The 21,421-nt window shown below is 35.7% G+C and overlaps 1 protein-coding gene across 3 annotated transcripts; it reads right to left on the bottom strand.

Moving 5' to 3' along the window:
* Nucleotides 1–2,134: 2,134 nt before the first annotated feature.
* On the bottom strand, nt 2,135–10,302 carry LOC104908492 (hypothetical protein). 3 transcript variants are annotated; one of them, XM_019247067.3, is made up of 2 exons: nt 9,752–10,285; nt 2,135–2,351 (listed from the first exon to the last, which is right to left on the bottom strand). In XM_019247067.3, the coding sequence occupies exon 1, from the start codon at nt 9,926–9,928 to the stop codon at nt 9,779–9,781; it is 150 nt and encodes a 49-aa protein (XP_019102612.1). In that variant the 5' UTR covers nt 9,929–10,285; the 3' UTR covers nt 2,135–2,351; nt 9,752–9,778. The 3 variants fall into 3 exon arrangements, with proteins under 3 accessions (XP_019102612.1, XP_019102613.1, XP_019102614.1); XM_019247068.3 differs by lacking the exon at nt 2,135–2,351 and adding an exon at nt 2,602–3,716 and having other exon boundaries at nt 9,752–10,302; XM_019247069.3 differs by lacking the exon at nt 2,135–2,351 and adding an exon at nt 2,602–3,706 and having other exon boundaries at nt 9,752–10,302.
* Nucleotides 10,303–21,421: the final 11,119 nt, after the last annotated feature.

Genomic DNA, 21,421 nt, shown 5'->3' with positions numbered 1-21,421 from the left:
TCCTCATTTCCTTCCACTCTCTCAATCTCTCTCGACCTTGCATTCTCTCTCAGTTCTTTGATCTGCCTCCTATACTAATTTAATTTATAACTCATCTGAGTATATAAACTTTATTCTCTCTCCTCTCAACTTAAATATATGGTTGTTATCTTGATGATTGTTCATAACTTAAGATTTTAAAAAGGCTTTTTAATTTTTATTTTCAATTAGATCTTGTAACTTGCAATTTAATTTTTCTTCTATTCTACACTTTAAAGATGGATATAACTTATTTTATGGAATGAAGGTAATGAGTTTAATTTTTCGAATTACTATCATGAGAAAACATTGTGAGCCTAAATTGATATATATATATATATATATATATATATATATATATAAAATATTCAAACTGGATCGAACTCAAGAGAAAGATCCAGATTGGACTAGATTTAGACTCGAGAAAAAAGTTTTGGACTCGACTGACTGAAATGTTTTTTGATCGGATTTAAAGTCAATTTCTTCTAATTTGCATTTCGCAAAATCCAATGCAACCAATTTACACCCATACGGAAAGTAGGTGAGAGAGGGTTTACACTTTATACATTTTGTGCCCATGATAAGATCCAATCCCCGTCTGTGCCACTTTTACCCTGAAAAGCGGAAAAAAAAACTCCTTATTTAAAATTTAAAAAATTGATAAAAATGGTCCAAATTATGGGTGTTCCGGCACTTTTGATCCCAACTTTTGATTAATCCTCACTGGACTCAACTTTAGGGTATGTTTTACAAAAACAGTCCCAGTTGACTCGTGACCAACTTTACCGGTTAACTTTTTTTTATACCAATCTTACTATCTTCTTCTCTTTCCTCTCTCCTTCTCCCCTCCTCTCCCTCTCCCCCTTCCTCCTTCTCTTGACAACCTCGACCCTTCCTTCTCCCTTGCCACCCCTTCTCTCTTTCCTACCATCCCCGAAGATGAAAACTTGACGGCCCAGATCCAATTTTCCACACATATCAACATCTTAACAGAACAAGCCGAAACTCCTGAAGATGACGCAGAGGAATCACGTACACCAGACTTGCTCAACAAACTCGAGCTTGTGATCATGAAGCCTCTCATAACCCACTTGCATTGCATTATACCCATATGTTGACATCGTCTTCACTTAAGTAACTATATTTGCCTCCTTACATCCTATCACAATGACGGGAACTACAGTGCCATCCTCCTCAAAAAAGCAGCCTCATCATCCCTAGCTTAGTACCCATGACACCTACACCGAAATCCACGCGTATCATCCTTATCTCCAAAACCCCGACCGAGCTTGCTAGTTGCATAGACTTACGGCTCACATATTTGAGTTTGACAATCTGATGAACACTACCTTCAAGAACCAAACCACCTAGGATTAAGATGATGAATCTAGCAACCGGAGAAGAAGAGCGTGCGTCCATAATCGACGACTTCAGAAATGGCACTGGAAATCTGATGTCGGCTTTCTTCGATTGCCGGTGGTGGAAAAGGAAGAGAGAGAATCGAAGTTGGTGGAGGGAGAAAGAGAGAGTAGGAAAAGGATGATGAGGGGGTACTCAGTGGAGGCGGGAGAAGAGGCGAAGAGTTGAGGAGGATTTGACACCTGTTAATGGCAGACATTCTATGATTTTTTTTTATGTATCTGATTATTATCGATTTTACATTTGTGTTGATGTCCATTTGTTTAATCATGCAATTGAAGGTAGACACGTCAAAGTTGGCAAGAAAGGGTGTCAAAGATTCGGTGGAAGAGAACACTCTTGATGATATGAGGTGGATTTCGGTAAAAGGGCAATGGTTTGGGTGGGTTTTTCAAGTGGGGTTTGGGTGGGGTTGATGGTGGGTAGGGTTTTTCAAGTAGGTGGAGGTGATGACAACATGACTATGGTGCTTTCGGAGTGGCAAGGTGGAATTAGGGAGGCTAGAATGACAGAATATATGATGGGGGTGGTTTTACCTATTGTGAAACCTGCTAAAATCCTTTTTATAACAGAATATATGATGGGGGTGGTTTTACCTATTGTGAAACCTGCTAGAATCCTTTTTATAAAACATACACTAAAGTTAGGACCATCGAGAAATAATCAAAAATTTAAACTAGAATTGACAGAACGCCCATAATTGGAACTGTTCTTATCAATTTTTTCATTAAAATTTGTACAAGTACATCGACAGATCATCCATACAACGATTTGATTTTACATTTTTTTTCTTGTACAAACATTGACTTTGATATCTTTAAGCAGCATTGCTCGCATCGTGATAATTCTGCAACAGCCCGCCCAGGATACACATTTCAGCGCAGAGGCATCCTCAGAGAAAGAAGGAAAGCATCCTGCAGGTGCATCACCAACAATTAACTAAAGACAGACAACAATTAAAGAATAACGCCTATTAACTCCAATGCTATATCACATTTCAACAACGAGATAACAGTGTGGAACATCCAAGTTTATATCACAAGGTCATTTCAGTAATCGGATCGCCGATTGTGTATTCAACCACTAAAACTGTATATTATACGCTATCATACTTCACAATATTAGAAGAGTGAGAAGAAAAAAAGAACAGTTGAACAAAAAACATGCACATTTCAAGTTCAGGTTGTATATTCAACCATCAAACACGTATAATGTAGCATATTATACAGTTCCATACACATTACAATTGCATATTTTGAGTTTATAGTAATATCCAACCATCAAAACTCTATTTTATTTTTTGACGAGAAAAGCAGCTAGCAATTATCATTCAATGAATTTGCCCGCCACTACAAACAGAAGGATGTCCATAGGACTTTCTTCCATCCCACACTAGCTTCTCCTCAAAAGAGTAGGTTAGCCATGCCCATGGCATGAGCTACCTTATTACAAGACCTTCTATTAGAACCAAAAGAACAAACTACAAAACTACTTGCTAGAGATTTAACATCATTCGCAATCACCATAGAAGGCCTAAGAGCGTCTTCCCCAAGATTAGAGCCACCAACTTGCTGCAATCCACCTCAGCTTCCACTAGACTAAATCCAGCTTCAAAAGCTAGGTGCAGGCCAAACAAGAGCGCAACAGCTTCAGCTTCAACAGCCTCCTCTTCCTCTGTGTTGCACGCACGCTCCCCCGCAACCATCAATATATCTCCCAAATCTCTCACCACCATGCCTTTGCCGACCTTTCCTTGCTTGGTGAGAGCAGCATCCGTATTCAGCTTAGTCATGCCATCCCTTGCAGGATACCACACTAAGTTCAGATCTCTAGGGTCATGTGCCTCCTGGGTAGTAGCTTCACATTCTTGAGCCATTTCAAATTCATTCAACTGGCTCATTATTTTGTTTAGCGCTTGGGGAGGATCAATCTTTCTTCCCTCGAACATCCATAGATTCCTCATGTACCACAGTTGCCATGATGTCAATAATATTATTTCCCAGGAGCGTTCTTCCTTGCATAAGTTTGCCATTCTTCCCCCCCCCCCCCTTTCAATTGAACTCGAAGTTTGTTCATTGATCTCAATTCTCAAAGGAGAGCACCACCAAAGGAGCTTACCTTCATGGCATTCAAACACCATGTGTGTGACAGTTTTCGGGGCTACTCCACACATGATAACTCTTTATTTCAAAAGGAGGTTGATTTTTTTATTTTTCCCTTTACAGCTGAGACCCCTTTTTTTGTTGGTTTTTGCCATTGTGATCCACATCTGTTAATTTCTGTTGTTTAGAAATTAGGATTTCTCATACTTTCAATATTTGTACACCGAAATTAAAGGAAGCAGCAACATAGAAATTCTTTCGTGCTAACAAAAAAAAAATTGCCAGTCAAAGCAATATCCTGAGCTGCTGTAACTAGTCAGCCATAATTCTCGTGACAACTGTAAATATCCTACTAGAAATCATTAATCATAATTCTCGTAACAACTGTGGATCTCCTACTGAAAATTATATGCACTTGGGTAGTAAACTTTTAATAAGCTTGTTAGTAGCTTGGAGAATAAGTTAGGTAGTTTGTTAGGGAAAACTCTATATACAGATTATATTAGAGAGGGAAGTGTTTTATTTAACATTTAATAGTTAATTGAGAAAAAATCAAGCCTCTTGAAAGCTTGAATATCCTTTATTATTGCTGGAATCCAGTTATTCACCAATCAAATTTCATCTTCTTCACTTAATTTCTATATTTCCTTACTAAAATTTGTCCTAAGCTAAGCTGGTTTTTAGCACTGAAATCCCTACCGAGAGGGACAAACCTTCAACAAGCTCATTGAGTTGCTATCAGCCAATCTCTGTTTAGCCCTCTAGATATGATGCTGCTGGAGCAGCAAAGGGCATGACAAGAGGAACAGCTATGAGAAATTGAACAGAACCTTCTGCAGGAGTAACTATAATGAGGGCTATATGACTCGGGCATGTTACCATTTGAACGGGAAATGTCTTTGCATGGTGGAAGTCCTGGTGTGAAAATGATTCATGTATATCTGAATCAAGAAGTTCAGAGAATTGAAAGAGTGTCTTTCTCTACAGAAAATCATATTAACCAACTCGAAGGATCTCACAAGGAAACCTAATATATATATATATATATGGGGTTGGGTTCTAGTGAGAACCACTTAAAATGAGCAAAAACTTCCTAAAATGAACATAAAAAAGTTAAATGAGAAAAAAAGTAAAATGAGCACAAACGTTGTGAAATGAGCATAAAAATGTTAAGTGAGCAAAAACATAAAATAAATAAAACATAAAATGAGCAAAAACGTAGTGAAATGATCAAAATCTTCGTAAAATGAGGAAAAATGAGCACTTCTCACCACAAGGGTGGTTCTCATATGAACTTAAACCTATATATATATTGCAAGATATCTTGCAACTAACTCTTAACAACTAGATGCAACAAATTCTAGAAGCTGCCAGCTAGGATTTTAATTCTATTTACAAATGAGATCTAAAATTGTACAGTAGAAACTCAGCTTGAAAGCTAAAAGCTTGCATTGAGCAGCACCAAGAGCTTTGGTCGTCAGATCAAGTAGTTGTAAAATGGAGCTAACATGATGAGTAGCAAATAAACCAAGTTCCACATTTCATGACATTACAAACATCTATATGATAATATGAAGATGCTTAGTTCTTTCATGCAAACGAGGATCCTCAGCAATTTGTTGAGCAGCGTTGTTGTCAACAAATAACGGAACTGGTGATGAAGTTTCATTTTTAAGATCAGACAATAAATTAAGAATCCATGTCAGCTCACTAGTGGTATCACTCATGCTTCTATATTCTACTTCAGTTGAACTCTTGGAAACTACCTTCTACAGTTCTACCCTTTAAGGTCTGTTTGGTTTGATGGAAAATGATTTCTTATAGAAAATATTTTCTAGTGGAAGATGCAGATGAATATTCGTTTTCCTTTGTTTGGATAATGGAAAACTAATAAGCTAAGAAGGGGAAAATGGAGATGTTGGAAATGAGAGAGAGGAGAAAAATGGTTTTCCTTCAAATTTTGGAGGAAAATGTTTACAAAGGAATGGAAAACTCCATTCCACCTTAGTTTTTTTTATTGTCCAACCAAAATACAAAAATTGAGGAAAATTATTTTCCTGAAAAGCGCTTTCCTCCAAAACAAACGGAGCCCCTTAGTCTTCCAAGAAATGAGAGAAGTACCAAAAGAATACAGAATAACCAGTAAGGGATCTAGATGTATCAAGACAACTACCCCAATCAACATCAGAATAACACGAACTTGCAAAGGGGAGCTGAGTAGATCAAACCATGATGTGAAGTACCCTTCAGATACCTCAATACATGTTGAGCAGCTACGAACCATGAGGAACACCAGGATCACAAAAAATGGCAAAGCACTGGCCTGGTCATGTTCAGATACAAAAGCTTTCCAATAACCCTTCTATACATCTCTGGATGAGTCAGCTTTTCACCAGCATGTTTGCTTAGCTTTAAACCATTAGGCAAAGGATAGTACGCAAGCTTACAATCAGCCACAGAATTATTGTGAAGTAAATCAAAACATATTTCCTGTGATTAAGCAAAACCTCAGAAGAAACTCTAGTAACCTCAATACCAAGGAAGTATTTGGAGGACCCAAATCCTTAATAGTGAGCTCATAATGTAACTGATTCTTGAGAGTCTGAATAGCTTGACAAGTTAGTACTATTAGCTACTAGAAGATCATCAACATAAGCCACAACAACCGTAAAATAACAGCAAAATCTGAACTAGATTGACGAGTAAACAAACAATAATCATCCTTTGATTGGACAAATCCAAGTTTGATAAAAGAATCTGTCAATTTCAGGTTCCACTGGAAGCTTGTTTCAAGCTATGTATAGACCTTTTCAATTTACAAGTTCCACTAGAATTCACCTTATTGTTTCCAAGTGCAGGACGCATAACAACTCCTCTTCATTATATTCATGAAGAAATGCATTACTAATACCCCGTTGATGCAATCCATATTTCCTTCAGCAGCAATAGCAATGATGGTTATGACGAGTAAATTTTGCAACTGAACTAAAAGTATGCATATTATCTTGTTGGTTTACCCATCACCTCTAACCACAAGTTTCCTTTACGTCGTTCTGTAGATCCATCAAAATTAAACTCGGTTTTATAAACCCATTTACACTTAATAGCTTTAGCATTAGGTGATAAATCAACAATTTCTCATGTACCATTATTCTCCAAGGCCTCTAATTCTTTATCCATTGGCTCTGCCCACCTAGGACCAGTCCTAACTGGAGCATAAGAAGAAGGTTCAATAATAGAAAGAACAATAGCAATGTTAGTACACCTGAAAGGAAATGGGCAAGCTAAGGACATCGATTGACATCAAAATTATCAGCAATTAAAGAGGTGGATGGAAAAACAAAAGGTTGGAACCACAAAATCTTTGTATTTACTAGATGGAACTTTAGGTCTAGTACATCTTCTCAAATCAGGTTCACAAGTAGGAATAAATGGAGAGGAACCGTCAAGAGAAGATGGAGTCTGAATGTGAGTATAGAACTTGTGGAAGAAGAATGATCAGGAATGGGTTGTGAAAGAAGGAATATCATCCTTATGTAAAGCAGGATTGACCATAGTGCTAATATGAGGTGAATGAGAACTGGAACAAGAGTCCTTAAAAGGAAGAATGTATTTCTGAAATTTAACATCTCTGCTCAAAATGATCTTATCAACTAGTCTCAAGATCATACAGTTTATATCAAACTTAACATCTCTGCTCAAAATGATCTTATAAACTAGTCTCAAGATCATACAGTTTATATCCTTTCTCACCATTTGAATATCCAATGTAACACACACTTTCTTGCCCTAGGAGCAAACTTATCCGCTGATTTGCAAGAAGCATAACACAAGCAGCCAATGACCTTCAAATGATCATGAGCTTTTTGCATCAGTGATTCATAAGGTGTCTCCTAAGATTGATCAAATAAGTAGAGGCCAACAAACAATTACCCCAAAAAGTATGTGGAAGATCGGCATGAAATTTCAGTGCCCTAGCAGTTTCAAGCAAGTGTCTATGCTTCCTCTTAGCCCTTCCATTTTGCCGAGGTTTGCTAGACAAGCTCCTTTTGATGGACAATGCCTTTTGCTAGCAAACTGGGTACAAAGCTCTTAAAACTTTCCGTGCCATTGTCACTTAAAATAATCTTGATAGAAGTAGCAGACTGATTCTCAACATATCTAATAAAGTGTTTCATAATGATGGGAACTTGGGTCTTAGAATGAACTAAGTGTGTCCAAGCAATTCTGGAAACTCATCAAGAATTGTTATGAAATTAGTGGCTCGAGATATAGTAGGATGTTTGGAGGGACCCCAAGATTCACATGAACTAACTGAAAAGCAGCACCAACATGAGAAGTAGAAAGACGAAATGGAGAATTACGTCACTTGCAAAAATGCAAGCCTCACAGAGTAAATCATCCATTTTATTGGCATCATAAGGAACTGTCGGCTTAGACATGTTCAGAATAGAAATATGACCTAACCTAGCATGTAAAATACTAAGCATAGGAACAGAATTGCTAGCATGAAAGCTATTATTTTGATTAGAAACAGAAGAAGCATTTGGTAAAGTATCAATAACAGAACTGGACTTGTAAAATCCAGCCAGTCGATAGACAATTGCCTTCATTTGATTAGTTGAAGGGTCCTGAAAATGGTATGGATAAGGTGTGACTATGGAAATCAAGTTATTTTGAGCCAATAATTTGCCAACAGATATAAGGTTATGTCTGGAATCAAGAATGAATAGAACATGATGAAGAATAGTGCCTGAAGTCAAATTAACAGTTCCAACATGATGAAGCAAACCAACTCTAACAGGATGAGATGAAGTGTTATAGGAAGCAAATAAACTTTTATCCCATATAATATGGTATGTGGCTCCAGTGTCCACAATCCAGGCCAACCTATCATCAAATAAAGGAATAGAATGAACACTAAGGCTCTGTTTGGTTGGGCATAAAACATTTTCAGTGTAACATGATTTTCATGGAAAACAATTTACAATGGAAAACACAATTCCAAAATTAGTTTTCCGTTGTTTGGTTCAATGTAAAAAAAATGATGAAATGAAAGGAAAATCAAAAGAAAAATTAAGGAGGTTACGAGAAGAGTGTACAAAAGATTTTAAAAAAAAAAGAAGGAAAACAGTTTTCCTTTCATTTTGAGGGGAAATGATTTTCCATCATTAGGAGAGAAATTTTACTCTAAAGGAAAATGATTTTACAATCCTTTGTAAACCAAAGGATGTAAAACTGAAAATAGAGGAAGATAGTTTTCCAATAAAATGTTTTACACCCTACCAAACTCAGCCTAAAAGCAGAAGTGATACCGGAAAAGTTAATGGAAAACTGACACCAGCCTGGAGAATCATTCTGAGATTGTTTTCCTTTCATCATTTTCATCTCCTTGTAGACAACATTCACCAAGCAAGCATTAACTGCAGGCTCTTTAATACTAGATTCGTAGAGAATTCTAGTGTTCTTTAGTGGAGTATAAGCAGCACAATTGCTACTGTTTGCAGAAACATGAGCAACCATCTTGCTACTAAAAACACCTCCTTAAGCTTTGTTCTTCATGTCAAGAAACCAGTCCAAATTAATGTACGAAATAGATACTTAATTGCTATTACTAATATAAACTTCTGTCGTACAAGGGCCTAAAATTGAGTTTTTTCCTCCGGGTCCCAGATTAAGCACTCAACCTGGTATGCTCTATCTTTCAATCTGGAGCACATAGTATGTTCCAGTGTTACTCCGACACCTTCATTTACCATTTTCATTTACCTCATAAATGGGGTGTCGTGTCTTGGATACTTCATTTTAAACTAAAAACTTGACCTTTTCTACAAAATAACCGAGTCGGACACTTGGACACCGTATCCGAGTAGACACTGACTCCGTGTCTAAGTAACATAGGTATGCTCTGTCTTTCTATATTCATTCTTATCTTCGCAAACGCAAAATATAAATAGCACGTGAAAGAATGTGAGCACAACATCTCTAATGCGTCCTACACTCGCTTTCCTTTCGATGAATATTTTTCATAATATTTACATATACATAATTATAGATGTTAGTAATTACTAATTAGATAGCGTGTATGCAGATGTTGCATGGATTTAGAAATGGAGGAAGAAACAATAGCTAATTCAGAATAAACATAAAATTACACTACAAAAATTAACAAAATTCATGTTATCAATTACATTATGGTACAAAAATCATACCTGATTTTGAAATGGGCATTGACAAAATTAGGCATTTACATCTTTAGCATGCTGAAAAAAGGCAGCAGAACAAAGAACCGATGCAATGAAGGTGAAAATCCCAAGCCCAATCATCAATGAAATACCTGCTACTACTAAATCCATTATAGATTGTATGCTCAAAAGACCCATCAACATTTTCACTAATAAATCTCTTTTTTTTTTTTGTGTGTGATACTCAATAGAAGATGAAATTACAAGGAAGAAAACGGAACATTTTTTTGGAAGAATTTATAGAAAGTTGATACATACACGGATGATACACCGCCTAGTATTTGTTTGATAATCGCATAAAATTTGCAGAGATGTTGGCTAAATTTGCCAGATGAATTGAAGGTTGACACCACAACCTTTGAATCGACACATGTAAAAGATCAATTTTTTTTTTTTTTTTGAAAAAGAGTTGCCTTAGATCAGCTCACAAAAATTTCTATTTTATTCTCAGATTTGTTTGCTTCTTGGGAATTGGGACTTATCTCATCTGATGCTGGTTGCTTGAATGAGGGAAGGACTACTTGTCAGTTAACTCCTGGTAAATAGCCCACACAATTGAAGTGGCCCATTAAAGTAGCTTGGATGGGGATGCTTTTTTTTTTTGTGTAATCCATACCTTAAAAGGGCAATGTTACATCTACCTGCTGGGTAGTTAACCCACTAAAAATAAAGCATTAAAAAATTAATAGAACGGATGAGTTGGATCCCACTATTTATTTATTTTGGGTTGTTGACCCACTGGGTAGATGAAGTTTTATCCCCTTAAAAAATAAGCTTCAATTTTAACGAGCTTAAATGCGTTGTGATTTGGTGTAAAAATTTCATTTCAATTTCGACAAGTATTGACATCTTATAACATAAATTTCAATAAGTTCTAAAAGATTTAGGTAATTTCAGCAAAAAATAAGGTAAAGAAAACGTATCCTTAATTTACACATAAAATCGAAGAATTAATTTTTATAGGAATTATATATTACATGGAAATTTACTATCTCTATAATTCTTAAGAAGTATCTTTTACATGTTTGGTTGACATAAAAAAATTCTGAATTACTATGAATTTTGATTGACAGAGGCATGACCTTGTGATGCAGGAGCATCTAGCTTAAACCAAGGTCTTCTTATTCAACATGATCACAAGGAGAAGATGGTGAAGGAAGTACAATTCATCATAAGCTTAACTAGCTCGGTTTTCCCTAAAACTCTTCTTAAGCATCTTAATTAGGTTAATCTTTTGCTAATCTCCTTCTAATCAAGATTAATTAGTACTAATGATACTTTAATCATCATTAAGTATTGATAATCATATTTAGTAGGTGATTAACTAGCCTAATTAGGTGTATTAGTTAAGCTAATCATGTTTAGAGCTAAGCTAGCTTATTTTCCTTGTAATCTGATTATGTTATGGCTTAAGGAGATGTATTTTTTCTGAAATTCCAAGCCACCTCAAGCTTGTTGATGATCTCATGGGTGTGTAGAAGGACCATGTGAAGTTCACATGGGCTAAGAAGCAACAACAAATGAGAATAGAAGACTTCATGGCAAGGAATGCAAACTGCCAGCTCCTAGGCGTCCCCGCAGCCTTCCTTTTGAAGCTTTTGGGCAATGATCATTTCTTCTGCAAATGCTTTAAGCTTTTGAGGATATTTAGTTTAAGAAATGTATTTTAATATCCCATTGGTAGTTTTTCTGATTTTAACTTCCAATAGGGTAGCTTAGCTATTTTGTAGGAGGGTGTGCTGTAACAGTTGTAATATTTCTTTCTCTTAGTTTATTGTCCTAGTTGGCATAGCAATAGTCGTCCAAATGCGCTGATTTTTTGGACATCTTGTAAACATATATGTTAACTTTGTACTCCTTTTGGAATTAGATCAATCCAGTTGAAAATGAAACTTTTATGACAAATATACTAAGTTGTGTGCATAGTGTATCTCTTGGTCAGTTTTGACCATTTATCAAACCTTTGCTAATTTGATCATCTAAACGTTGATTTGGTGATTGAAACTCAAAGTGGACTCAAACTAGAAGCTCATTGTTATAGTTTGGTCTTGATTGGTGGTACTTTGGCTTGTGGAAAGTGGTGGTTGTTCGAACATTTCGAACCGGTTTGATACATTGTTCCTATCTTTGTTCTTTCTTAATTCGAATGCTCTTGGTGTCTTAATCCATATGCATCATTTGGTATTAGAGCCTAAGGTTGATTAAGAGCATTCAAATCATTCCATAAACATCCTAAAAACACTCTTTAAACCCAAACCCAAACCCCCCCCAGAACCGAACCCATTCTAAGCCCAAACACACTTCTTTTCTTTCTTTCTAGCCTAAATTCATTGTGGTTGTATCAATCATGAGTGGAGGTGAAGAATCAGTTTAGGAGAGGTATGAACGTGAATGAAGCAAGGTTTTTGGGGTAGAAAATCAAATAGCTACCTTATTAGAACAAATGTCATGTGGGGTTAAGAGGATCAATGAGGAGAGAAAATGTGGAGGATGAAGGTGTAGCTTATGCTAGTAGTGAGGAGGTTGTCTCTGAGTCTTCTAGGACTAGGAGAAGGCCACGAAAAGTTGATGATTTTAGAGACATTAAGTTAGAAGTTCCTGAGTTTGATGGAAACCTTAATCCAGATGTCTTATTTGGAGTGGGTTTCAAGGTGTGATAGAATTTTAACTTAAGGAGTATGATGATGCTAAGGCTTTCAAAGTTGTTGTAGCTAACTAAAGGGGTATGCATCCCTTTGGTGGGAGAATGTTGTACTAGCTAGAACTAGAAAGCATAAGCCTAAAATCAAGAGTTGGATGAAACTTAAGAAGAAGATGAAAGAGAAGTTTTCCTTCCACTTATACTCTTGATTTATATAACCAATTAGCTGATTTGTCTCAAGATCATAAGGGAGTTGAACATTACATTCATGAGTTTGAGAAATTGATGATGAAACTTGATGTTCAAGAGAGGGAGGAACAAACCATGTCACGTTTCTTAGGAGGGTTGGATAAAGACATTAGAAGGAAGGTGGAATTGCAACCTTATTCTACCTTAGATGAACTCTTCAAGCTTGCCTTAAAAGTGGAGAAACATCTAAAGGAGAAGAAGAAGAAGACATTTGTGAGGGGAACTTCCTATCCTAAGGGAGGTTCGAATGTTAAACCACCTTATACATCTCCTTATACTCCTAAAGGTGTAGTTCGAAGGTGTTAGATAAAGGGAAGAAAGTGGTTGAAGAAATCCTCAAAAAATCTGATGTGAAGTGCTTTAAGTGTCATGGTTATGGTCATTATCAAGCTCAATGCCAAACAAAGGTAATGACTTTACTTGACATTAAAAACATTGAAGAATCACTTGAACATGAAGGAGACAAGAAGAGGAGTTCGAAGAGGAGGCCGAAATGAAGAAGAGTTGAGGTTGGAGAAGTGACTCAAGGTGACATTTAAGCCTTGTTTTAAGAAGATTCTTCATCCAAAGAAGCTGAATTGTTCCATCAAAGGGATCAAATCTTTCAAACAAATGCTTGATTGGAGGGAAGATATGCTCGATGATCATTGATGGAGGAGCTGCACCAATGTCGCCTCATCTTCTATGGTGGACAAGCTCAATCATCTACTTTCCACATCCAAAACCTTATAAGCTTCATTGGCTTAATGATGGCAATTGTGTGGAGGTAACAAAACAAGCTTTAATTAGCTTTTCTTTTGGTGATTCTTATAAGGATGAAGTTTTATGTGATGTATTACCTATGGATGCATGTCATGTACTATTAGGTAGACCTTGGCAATCTGATAAAGAAACCTTGCATAATGGTAGGACTAATACTTACACTTTCATGCATAATAAGAAGAAAATTGTGCTTAGTCCTAGTAAGCCATGGCCGAATCATTCTAAACCAAAAACAACACCACCTAAAACACAAAACAAAAAAACCTTAATCCTTTCTAAACCTCAATTAGATAAAGCTGTAGAAAAGGGGAAGGTTATGTATTTGTTGTTGTTATTGGATGAAAATGATGAAACCTTAATGAAGTGCACGAAAAGGTTAAGCCTTTAGTGATGGAGTTTGGTGATGTTTTTCCTAATGATCTTATGGTTTACCCCCTAGTAGAGGAATTGAACACCAAATTGATTGATTCCTGGAGCACCTTTACCTAATAAACCAGCTTATAGATGTAATCCTGAAGAAGCTAAGGAGTTGCAAAAACAAGTTAGTGAATTGTTAGCTAAAGGATTTGTGCAAGAAAGTCTTAGTCCATGTGTGTGCCTGTTATTTTGGTTCCAAGAAGGATGGTTCATGAGAATGTGTGTGATTGCGGCTATTAACAACATTAACAGTAAGTATAGGTATCCAATACCTAGACTTGATGATTTGCTTGATGAATTACATGGTTCCACTATATTTTCGAAGATAGATGAGAAGTGGTTATCATCAGATTAGAAAAGAGGGTGATGAATGGAAAACAGCTTTTAAAACTAAGAGTGGTTTGTATGAGTGGCGTGTGATGCCATTTGGTTTGACAAATGCTCCTAGTACTTTCATGAGACTTATGCACGAGGTACTCAGGCCCTTCATTGGTATCTTTGTTGTTGTTTATTTTGATGATATTCTTGTGTATAGTCAAAGTGAACAGGAACATCTAGTGCATCTCAAGAAGGTTTTCCTTAAACTAAGGGAAAAGAAGCTTTATGCAAAGATGGAGAAGTGTGAGTTCTTTACTTCAAGCGTGATTTTCTTGGATTCATAGTGTCATCTAATGGCATTTCTATGGATGAATCTAAGGTGGAAGCAATCAAGTCATGGCCAGTTCCTAAATCTATCACTGAGGTTCGAAGTTTCCATGGTTTAGCTTCTTTTTACAGGAGATTTATCAAGAACTTTAGCATCATAGGCGCCATTGACTGAATGATCAAGAAAGGGTCCTTTATTTGGACTCCGCAGCACAAGAAGCATTTGACAATTGAAGAAATGCTTAGTAAGGCTCCTGTTCTAGCCTTACCTGATTTCAAGAAAGTGTTTGAAGTGGAGTGTGATGCAAGTGGCGTGGGCATTGGAGCTGTTTTGCAACAAGGAGGGCGTCCATAGCCTATTTCAGTGAGAAGCTCAATCAATCTAGACTCAACTACACACTTATGATAAGGAGTTCTATGCTATTGTTCGTGCCTTGACTCATTGGACTCATTATCTCAGACCAGCTCAATTTGTGTTACTTCAGACCATCAAGCTTGAAGTACATAAATGGACAACATAAGCTCAGTCCAAGACATGCAAAATGGGTGGAATTCCTTCAGTCCTTTGATTTTGTTTCAAAATATAAAACTGGAGTTTCTAACATTGTTGCAGATGCTTTATCAAGGAGGCATTCTATGCTTTCTCTATGGAGGCTCGTGTACTTGGCTTTAGTCATCTTAAAGATGTATTATGATGATCCAGATTTCTCTTTATTGTTAGAAGCATGCAAAGAAGGATCTCATGGAGCTTATTCATTGCAAGATGGCTTTCTTTTTCGAAACAACAAGCTTGCATCCCTAAATGTCATTAAGGGATTTGCTAATCAAGGAGGTTCATGGAGGAGGACTAGCAGGACACTTTGGCATTAACAAAACTGTTGATGTATTGCAGGAACACTTCTATTGGCCGAAACTTGCAGGAGATGTTCATGCATTCTAGCTCGATGTTCTATATGTCAAAGGCTAAAAGTTCTTTCATCAAGGACTTTACACGCCCTTCCTGTTCCAGTTCAACCATGGGAAGATGTGAGCATGGATTTCATTGTTGCTCTACCTAGAACTCAAAGGCAAAAAGATGCAATCATGGTGGTGGTAGATAGATTCTCTAAAATGGCTCATTTCATTCCTTGTAATAAAACTGATGATGCTATTCATGTTGCTGATTTGTTCTTTAAAGAAATAATTAGACTTCATGGAGTCCAAAGTCTATTGTTTCTGATAAAGATGTAAAGTTTCTTAGCTATTTCTGGAAGAACTTGTGGAAGCTTTTAGGTACTAAGTTGCTGTTTAGTACTACTGCTCATCCTCAAACTGATGGCCAGACTGAGGTGACCAACAGGACTTTACTATGCTGCTAAGGACACTTGTGAACAAGTCTCAAAGGATTGGGATCTAAAGCTAGCTCATGCTGAGTTTGCTTAAAATAGATCACCAACTTATGCTACTAAAACTCACCATTTGAGGTAAATTATGGGATTAATCCTTTAAGTCCTATTGATTTACTTCCATTTCCTATTGAAGCACATAGTAGCAAGAAGCTGAAGTGAAAGCAAAGAAATGAAGCAACTTCATCAGCAAATTCGAACCAGAATAGAGAAGGTGAATGAAGCATACAAGGTTCGAGCAAACAAGCACAGGAAAGAAGTTTTTACAAGCCAGGTGATCTAGTGTGGTTACATCTAAGGAAGGAAAGATTTCCTACAAGGAGGAAGAACAAGCTAATGCCACGAAGTGATGGCCTTTCAAAGTGCTAGAAAAGATCAACAACAATGCATACAAGATAGAATTGCCAGATGAAATGGGAAACAATCTCAGCAATTCAATGTTGGTGATTTAGCTCTATATTGCAGATGAATCTGAGTTACAAGAAGACCTTTTCGAATCTGAGGAGAATGATGCAGGAGCATCTAGATTAAACCAAGGTCTTCTTATTCAACATGATCACAAGGAGAAGATGGTGAAGGAAGTACAATTCATAAGCTTAACTAGCTCGGTTTTCCCTAAAACTCTTCTTATGCATCTTAATTAGGTTAATCTTTTGCTAATCTCCTTCTAATCAAGATTAATTAGTACTAATGATACCTTAATCATCATTAAGTATTGATACTCAAGTTTAGTAGGTGATTAACTAGCCTAATTAGGTGTATTAGTTAAGCTAATCATGTTTAGAGCTAAGCTAGCTTATTTTCCTTGTAATCCGATTATGTTATGGCTTAAGGAGATGCATTTTTTTTGAAATTCCAAGCCACCTCAAGCTTGTTGATGATCTCATGGGTGTGTAGAAGGACCATGTGAAGTTCACATGGGCTAAGAAGCAACAACAAATGAGAATAGAAGACTTCATGGCAAGGAATGCAAACTGTCAGCTCCTAGGCGTCCCCGCAGCCTTCCTTTTGAAGCTTTTGGGCAATGATCATTTCTTCTGCAAATGCTTTAAGCTTTTGAGGATATTTAGTTTAAGAAATGTATTTTAATATCCCATTGGTAGTTTTTCTGATTTTAACTTCCAATAGGGTAGCTTAGCTATTTTGTAGGAGGGTGTGCTGTAACAGTTGTAATATTTGTTTCTCTTAGTTTATTGTCCTAGTTGGCATAGCAATAGTCGTCCAAATGAGCTGATTTTTGGACATGTTGTAAAAATATATGTTAAATTTGTACTCCTTTTGGAATTAGATCAATCCAGTTGAAATTGAAACTTTTATGACAAATATACTAAGCTATGTGCATAGTATATCTCTTGGTCAGTTTTGACCATTTATCAAACCTTTGCTAATTTGATCATCTAAACGTTGATTTGGTGATTGAAACTCAAAGTGGACTCAAACTAGAAGCTCATTGTTATAGTTTGGTCTTGATTGGTGGTACTTTGGCTTGTGGAAAGTGGTGGTTGTTCGAACATTTCGAACCGGTTTGAGACATTGTTCCTATCTTTGTTCTTTCTTAATTCGGATGCTTTTGGTGTCTTAATCAATATGCATCACCTTGTATTTCTTTCTCATATTTTGGGAAGTTATTTTCTGTGAGTTAACCAAAGGTCCATAATTTGTTAGCATTGGTGGAAAAGATAATGAAAACAAAGAGAGTAATTAATTTTGATGAATTTGTTGAGATGGGTGGAAGGGGTAAAGATACTTTTGATGATTGATGTTATTAAGATGTATTTTAAGGCCCAAGGCCACATCATGAAAATTCCCTATAATACAATATGTAAATGTTAAGTTTCTCTTGGGCAATCAATAATAATCTTAATATTGGTCGTACATGTTCTCATTAATCAATCACATATTTATCCTGCAAGATTAGAAAACCTTACTAAACACTAACTTCTAAAATATATCCAGGTAGACTCCTAGTTGTATAATAGATCTATATATATCTCCTAATTTTATTGAATAAAATTTGATCATATCTCCCAATACTAGAAATAATTTATTATCATAATAATATCATATGTGATAATCTCTCGCAATCGTAATGGCAGTTTTACAAACAATACGATTGGAAAAGTAAAAAATATATATCTTCTATTTTAGCATCTGAGTCGGATGAACTGGAACTTCTTCGTCTTTATTGGAGTCGAGATGCAATAAATCAGTGATGTCGACGTCAACATTTTCTTTTTACTTTTTCTTGATGATGAAAACGTTAATATTTTCGAACTCATCAATCGTGAGTCAAACAAGGATGTCGTGTTAAACCCCAAACATTCTTTCTCCTTTACGTGTTACCCCAAACCCTTCCTTCAGATATTTCCATGTCTCTATGCGGAGATACTCTATTTGGATTTTCTTCAAGTCATGCCTCATTATAAGACCTTCAAAAGAATAAGAAAGATAGAAACAATCATTATCCATGTAAAATTAAAAAATGAGTAAATTGATCTAAATATATAAGAAAGAATTTACCTAGGATTTAATGAGTGAGCTAAGCAATTAAAAAGACTGTTGCTTTTTGTCCAACGAGCTACAAGAATGCGATGAACTACTTCAAAAAACTCAGAGTAATCATCATCATCAAATGTCAATCCTTCATGAGTACTGATCACAATTTTCACCTTTTCAATCATATAGATCGAATCCCATATATCGTACACCAAATGTAGACTTGGCTTTTCAGTATCACAAACCCTTATCATCTCATAAATGGGTCGAGTAAAAAAAAAAGAATGTAGTCCACTTTTTCCCACCAGTTATCACTCGTTACTTTTTCTTTTACACAACTTGTCTTGCCTTGATTATCCTTTTTGTAACCTCCCCCCCCCCCCATTCTTCACTTATCACTATGGCCTTAAGAGAACGTCTAAGAAGCTTAAACCTCTTTAGCACAACAACCACTAAAGCGCATCAGCCACTGCAAGTAATTTCAAAGAAGAAAAGCGATTGAAAATTGCTAGTCTCATAGAATGATTCGTAATGAAGTTTTTCACCTGAACTGCATCACCATGAACTTGAGTACTCCAATGACATTCGATCATCATATGCTTCAATATTCGATTCTATATTTCTTGCAGCACAATATTTTTCAAAGCAAGGTTTCATGTATGGAAAACACATGGGGTTAAGTAGATCCATGGGTACTTGATTTCAATAAGTTCACCAGCAACCTTGCAATTGCTAGCATTGTATGTTATTACCTGAAAAACATTCATGGGCCCAACGTCTTCAATAATATTTTCTATAAGATCTGTAATGAAGTGCTTGTCCTTGACTTCACTAAAGCAATTCACACTTTTAATGAAAATGGGACCACTCTCACTAGTAGCCATGAAATTAATTAAATGTATTTTTTGTGGATCACTCCAACTATCAGACACTATTGTCACCTATTTCTCCCTCCATGTATCTTTTATTGGTTCCGAAATATCTAGATGATCTAATTCTTCTTCGAGCAAGGTGGTTCTTAACTTGTTATAGTTCAAAGGAATATAATCACTCAAATTATTGTCTGCGGCAAATTGAAAGGCCTTCAAGTAATGTGGGCTTCTTGCCAAATTAAAAGGTAATCTACCAGTGTAAAAAAATCCAAGCAATCTCAGCATCTAGATGATTTCTATCTTGTACATCATAGCTTAGTAATTGGGTTCTCTTTTTTTTTTTCTTAGCTTGTACATCACTTGGTTTGCCACCACTATTGTCACTATAAAGAGGAACTTCTGGTATAAGTAAGGGTATATATTATGGGGCATTAGCCTTATGTGTTCTCTCAGCCTCTTCATCCAACTTTATCATCTTACACACCATTTCTTTTGTGGTCTTCATACATTTTTCAATTCCTTTCGCCTTAATTCCAAGCAAATGGGTCATCATACTCTTGTATACGTTCCTTGAAAAAACTTACCACAAAGATCTACAAACAATCCCACAATACCCCCTTTCACAGCCCTTTCTTCAGTATTGAATATACCAACACTAGTAACATATTTCCAAAGAGGTTTATCTATATTAAGCTTGTTTGATTTGTCATTTGCACTACTAGATTAAGGATTAGACACATCGTAAATAGTGAAATAGATCGACAAAAAGCTACAAGTACATGAATAAAAAATATAAACCATAAATATTTTAAATCATAAATAATATCATTTATTAACTATTAAGTTAATCGTTATTGAGATTATATTTACACATGAACTAGCGAGCATTAAGTTAATCGTAAATTATGTTTTACATGAACTGATGAGCAGATTGAAGACAATAAAACCGATTAAAATAAATAAAGTAAAAGTGACATGATTATATTGATTGATGATTGACTTGCAAAAAAGTAATTGTAAAGCAAAAAGTGACATGATGGTTAAGTGACATGATGGTTGATGAGAGTAACACAACAAATAAATAATGAATAAAATAAGTCAATATACAAGTAATACAACAAAGTGACAAACATGAATTGCAGTAATATCCTAGTACTCCTACTCCTTTGGCATAAAAAAGTAACACATTGTAAAAAAAGTACCTTTAGGAGTGAATAAAGAACTGTAAAAGTTAGAAGTACTATTCCCTCAGTCCTTTGTCAATGTCACTTGCAGTTGTGGAGTTGCAGACTCTTTTAGAAAACAGGATTTAATTTAGCAGCAATGGTAGTGCGATACCACTTTAATAGTAGGGTTTGAACTTTTATATTCCAATACATGGTTTTTTTACTAGCAAAAAAAATACCCGACTTTGTGCTGGTGCGTGTCTAACATGTTCGCTAACGTTTTGACACGTGAAACGTCAGGTAATTTCACGTGTTAGTGCATATGAGGGTACTACCCTTTCCAATCCTTTGGTGAATTGGATTTTATTCCAATTTAAGTTCAGTATAGGATTATTAAAACTGATTATTGAGTATGGATGTAATTGATAGAAGTTATGTTGTTGTTAAATTATCGTTGCTACTTGTCGGTTAAAAACTCTTAATGACATTGAGTTTGCTGATTATTAATGAATTGAAAGTTCAATTTATGAAATGTAAGTTGCACTACATAGTTTTACAACGAGAGAAGTTATAATCTGCTATTTGATTGATGTTGTGGAGATTATCGTGGACGTGTTTTGGATTGTCAATTGTTGAGTAAAGGATAATCATGGTGAATGAGTTAAGTTAATAGCGAAGTTAGTTTAACAAGTTTTGATTTATAGAATTTGGTTGGATTGTCAAAAGAATTTTAGTAGAAGAATGAATTAGATTAGCTTCTTTGTATGGAATTTATAAGTGAGTATTTTATTAACAATTAATTAGAAAACGGTCAATAAACTAAATTAGTTTAACAAAGAAAACTCATTTTCTTATGCAATGAGAATGTAAGAGGTTAGCAAGAAGTAATGTAAACTTATTTGTTCTAATATAAATAGAAATTTAACAAGCTTTAAGTGATATGCATGTCAAAGTATAGTTGTAATTGAGATTCATTGTTGTTATAAGCTAAGAGGGTAGCAATT

This window comes from Beta vulgaris, chromosome 6, assembly GCF_026745355.1.
Source record: "Beta vulgaris subsp. vulgaris cultivar EL10 chromosome 6, EL10.2, whole genome shotgun sequence".
Taxonomy (NCBI): domain Eukaryota; kingdom Viridiplantae; phylum Streptophyta; class Magnoliopsida; order Caryophyllales; family Amaranthaceae; genus Beta; species Beta vulgaris.
The sequence above is the reverse complement of the archived record's forward strand: the minus strand, read 5'-3'. Positions and strand labels throughout refer to the sequence as shown.

Coding starts and splice junctions, on each gene's coding strand:
- LOC104908492 (XM_019247068.3), bottom strand. CDS start 9,928: ATGTTGATGGGTCTTTTGAGCATACAATCTATAATGGATTTAGTAGTA.